General features: G+C 43.8%; 1 protein-coding gene across 1 annotated transcript; it reads left to right on the forward strand.

The window, feature by feature from the left end:
• Window positions 1-1,987: 1,987 nt before the first annotated feature.
• On the forward strand, window positions 1,988-4,174 carry LOC147439283 (flavonoid 3'-monooxygenase CYP75B137-like). The gene is made up of 3 exons (XM_086484282.1): window positions 1,988-2,886; window positions 3,204-3,293; window positions 3,418-4,174. Exons 1-3 carry the CDS (start codon window positions 2,035-2,037, stop codon window positions 4,033-4,035), a joined length of 1,560 nt encoding a protein of 519 aa, XP_086340408.1. The 5' UTR covers window positions 1,988-2,034; the 3' UTR covers window positions 4,036-4,174.
• The last annotated feature ends 838 nt before the right edge of the window (window positions 4,175-5,012 follow it).

Genomic DNA, 5,012 nt, shown 5'->3' on the forward strand with positions numbered 1-5,012 from the left:
CCTACGCATCCTTTACATCCCAACGAGCTTGTTCTGTCAGGCAAAACAACTCTAATAGCAGCAATCTTGTAGCAACACCTGCAACATCCTCAACATCACCTACATCCTCAGAACCAGGACGTACATCAATGCCCTGCACAATATTCCAGATGCCCTTTGACACAAGAACGTGTTGCATCATATAAGCCCACATAGGGTAATTGTCCCCATCCAACCTGTCCTCAGCAGTAAACATCTTGAAGACATCTGTGTTGTTGCCAGCCATGGCAAATGCTGCACTGATGTGAAAGCTGCCCGAAAATAGGAGAAACTGAGCGGAAAGAACACATGCTATATAGCACAAACCGTAGAAGACTGTAAGGCACCTGTTATGTAGAAATCGGCACTGACAAAAATTCTGCACAAAATGACGAAATTGCCTGTGTAGACCTGCCTGTAGTGGAAACGGGGGCCGAAATGAACCCGAATCAAAAATTCTGCACAAAATGACAAAATTGCATGTGAACGCTCGCCAAACCTCACTGTAATCGGAGAGAGTGAGCAGGCATGTGCTGGAGCAGCTGGCGACTAAGGCCGGAAGGACGTAACCTTCTCTGATACCAATTGTTGGAATTAGGGTTGCAAAGAAACGCACACAGCTTGGAGAAGACGAAGGAAGCTCAAGGCACACAATAGAGAGTGTGTTACTTAATGTGTAATGGAAAGATAGGTAGCCGTAGAGTGATGGGCGTATATACAATGCTCGGGGAGAAAAACCTCCTAAAGAGGGAAAATATGCCCCGGCGGTCCTAGTGTGTTCACACATCACTATCACATGTATTTGGTAACACCTCCATCACCAGCAAAGGTCAAGAAACCAGTAGGATTCGCAAATACAGAAAAGGCAATAGTCATAGTATTCAAATGATAGAGCGAACCATGTGTCCAAGTGTCGACATGTTTTTCTCCCTCTGCTCTAAGTCTTCTTTCTTTGCTATTGTCACTTGTGTGTTAGTTTTGCTTCGCTTACATAATAGCTCATGTTAAGTATCTAAGTCAACGTGTAGATGATATTTAGAACGTTGGTGAGGAGGTTTGTGGGTGTGGACAAGAAATCTATTAGTGCTCAGTGCAAGAGATGTTGCCAAGAGAAGAAAGCTGAGTCGTTGAATTTATCTCCAAGACGACGAGGTACATTCAATGTAATTGAAAAGAGAAATTTCTCAAGCATCACTATTGTTATGGTGCTCTGGAAAGAATCTAGTAGTAAGTACACTTTTTGAACGGTTGTATTGAGACACCCACTTATTTTTAAGAGAAAGAATGCCAAAAATTATATTTTCTTAAAAGGCCCTCGAAATGACGTCCAAAATTTCCTAATGGCAAGCTGTTCCTTGCCATAAGGGCTCAAAATGAGCTCGCGACATGTTTTAAAATATTGCCTTGAAAAGCTTTTTTCTCTATTTTGCGTTGAAAATCGCCCAGCAAGAAGACCCCAGAGAGAGAGAGAGAGAGAGAGAGAGAGAGAGAGAGAGAGAGAGCCCATGAATAGAAAGAGTCGCGGTTGGCTACATTTACATGAGATGCGCGCGCGCACATAGACGAAGAGAATCTATTGAGATTCTTTTTTTTTTCTTTCAAAATTTGCGGCACCCTACTAGATTGGTATTTATCTAATACTACTCACTGCATCTGCTTTACTATTCTAACCTCAGCATTGCCTATTCGCCCCATGACTTTAGCATGGCAATTTACTATTGTGGTGCTGCAATTGTAGCAAGAACTCAGTCGCGAGCAGGCAAGATGGTGAGGTAGATGCCTCCGAAAGAGAGAGAGAGAGAGAGAGTTGCTACAAAAATACTGAAAATGTGGGGTTGAAGATAGACAGCTGAACTTATTTGATGGATGCTTGTGAATGCATTAAACTATTAGTTTATGGGTTTGGGTTTTTTTAAATCCTTGTTTGGAGGGGCCTTCGTTGTCCAGAGAATCGTTTATAGAGCTTGGATGCATGCAATGGAACAGCCACGAGAGAGGAGCAGCAGATAAAACGACATGTTCCTGCTGCAGAAGGCTGCTTTGGGTCTCCTGCTACTTGCATCTACATCTCTCTTGCAATCTCTTGTTTTCAAAAGAAGAAAAAAATCAGCAGCTCAAAGAGCCCACCATGACGGCCTCTTTCCTCCAGGCCCTCCTGGTTCATGGCCTGTCCTCGGCCACTTGCCCTTCCTCGCTGCAGGCTGCCCCCATCAGGTCCTTGCCCACCTCGCCCGCCACAGCCTCGGCCCTCTCATCGGTCTCCGTCTCGGCTCCAAGCACGCCGTCGTCGTCTGCAACTCCGATCTTGCCAAGGAAATTCTCCATACCCATGACAAGCTCCTGTCCAATCGCCCCCACTTCCTCTTCGTCGACTCTGTCTTCTACGGCTACAATGTCTCCATCATGTTCACTAGCTACAATCCTAGGTGGGCCTTGCTACGCAAGTTGTGCGCCTTGGAGCTCTTCACCACCAAGCGCCTCCAAGCCCTCCAACACTTACGCAACGAGGAAGTGCACTGCTTGGTGGAGAGCCTCCTTCAACATTCTTGCGGTGGCACACAAGCTGTAGAGCTCGGACAATTCTTCTCTGTGATGCTTTGCAACACTATGAGCCGCATGCTGCATTCCAAGACACTTGCCGACGTCGGTGGTCAAGGCTTTTCTGCAGTACTCAAAGAGCAGGAGAGAGAAATCGCACCGACAATCGGCGATTTCGTGCCCTGGCTCAGTTTTCTTGATTTGCCAAGGAAGCGTGCGATGAAGAGGCTTCATGATCACAGTGATAAGATAATAGAAACGATGCTTTCTCAGAGAAGGCAACTGATGAAGAGCACACCAGCTGATGAGCTTCCCCAGGACTTCTTGCAGGTAACTAATGATGAGCCAAAATGTAGGCAGCATCAACATATGTGCATGTTGGAAATGATAATTACAACTTAGTGGCCCACTAAAATGCCTAGCTCTAGATCAGAGTAATAAGAAGAAGAAGAAAAGACTTTAGGAACAATCCCAAGAGACCTCATAGATCTATCTGATGAGGTTTGAACTCAAGACCTGATAAGTGGAAAAAGTTCAAGAAAGTACTTCACTTTTTTCCTTTTTCCTGTTTGACTCTGCTGTATGGCAGTATCAAATCAATTGCTCAACTTCAAATTACATTGCTCATGTATGTGATATGTCTTTAGGTGCTGCTTTCCAGAGAAGCCAACAATTACGATCAATCTGTTGATGAAGATGAACTTCTCACCTTCAAAGAGATCAAAGGCACAATTTATGTAAGCATCGTCTTGTAATTTGTCTGTGTGTAATTGCTAGATCGGCATCGATGAATCATATCAATTGATCGTACTCACAATGTCTTGACTCTTTTGTTGTGGTCAATTTCTGTTGATTTACCAGGATGTATTGGGAGCTGGCACCCATACAACATCCCTAGCTCTAGAATGGGCTATTGCAGAGCTCATCCGAAATCCAGTCTGCCTACAAAAGCTTTGTAATGAGATCGACACCGCAATGGGGCAGGGAACTGATCAATTTGTAACTGATGATGACCTTCCAAAGCTACCATATCTAGAGAAAGTGGTCAAAGAAGTGCTTCGCTTGCACCCATCAGCCCCGCTCTTCCCACGACTCACTAGCGAGGCTGTGAAGGTGGACAAGTATTTGCTGCCTGCCAACACACTGGTGTTTGTGAATGTGTGGGCTATCGGACGAGATCCAGCGGTATGGCAAAATGCCGAGGAGTTCTGTCCGGAGAGGTTTGATGGCAAGGATATTGATGTTAAGGGGCAGCATTATGATCTGATTCCGTTCGGGTCAGGACGGAGGGTATGCCCGGGTGCCAGATTGGCTCTATCTGTGCTTCATGTCACTCTGGCTAACCTTGTGAAGGCATTTGATTGGGAGCTTCCAGATGGCCAATCACACATGGACATGGACATGTCTGAGCAGAGAGGGATTACAAGCATGAGAGCGACACCGCTGCTAGCTATTCCGAAGTTGCGACTCAGAGCTTGACATACCACAAGACACAAGCCTTCGACTAAATAGTGGGTACAGCCATAAAATATGAACTGTGGGGCAAGTAACAAGCTATTAATGACACAATATGGAATAAATGTATCCTCAATGTATTATATGAAATTCATTTTCAACCCATGTGTGTCATCCTTTTCTAATTCTAGGCCAACCTAAGTATATTGTAATCTTCTTACAAAATTTGAAATTTACCTCTATATTTCAAATTAAAAGGTACAAAATTTGGAAGAATCAGTGTCAAAACTTTCAAATACAATCAACTTACCTCTAATATCTTCCATATGCACGTTTCATAAGTAATGTGTTTTTAAAAAAGTGTAGGATTTGAAATTGGATGGGACATAATTTTTTCTCCTAGTTCCTCTATATGAAGCTTCATCAATGCCCTATTCTCGGGCCGGGACGTCGCTGAGAGCGACGCCGCTGCTAGCTATTCCAAAGTTGCGACTCAGAGCTTGACATACCGCTGGGCAAGGCCCAAGTTTTCTATGTGCTTGCTCACACATGGTGCAACCAATGTCTTTTGCACATGACCAAGGAGTAATACATTGTGACCTTCATACAAGTCATGCTAGATTTAACTAGAGAGAATCATCGAAAAATTGCTTAGAAACTTGTTGTAAGGGTGGGCAATGAGATGCGTTGTTCGCAAACTCGATCTTTGAACAAACTCCCTCTCTAAAAGATCCCCATTTGCATCCATAGCTTGCTCTAGAGTTACTTAGCAAAGAAGATCAACATGTTTACACCAAGGCGGGGTATGTGTATGGCCTTTCTTGGATGATTTTACAAATTTGTACCTTTTTTTTCACAATTTGTTGTAGAGTATGAAACAAGATGGGGATCTCATTGGTCGCAAGTCAACTCTAACAAAGTACTCATATTTTGCTATCTATTCAGATGAAACTTGCTTTTATTGAAATGATGCTAAGTTTTTATTTATATTGGCATATCCT

This window comes from Adiantum capillus-veneris, chromosome 16 (genome assembly GCF_014529385.1).
Source record: "Adiantum capillus-veneris isolate H3 chromosome 16, ASM1452938v2, whole genome shotgun sequence".
NCBI classification, from domain to species: Eukaryota; Viridiplantae; Streptophyta; class Polypodiopsida; order Polypodiales; family Pteridaceae; genus Adiantum; species Adiantum capillus-veneris.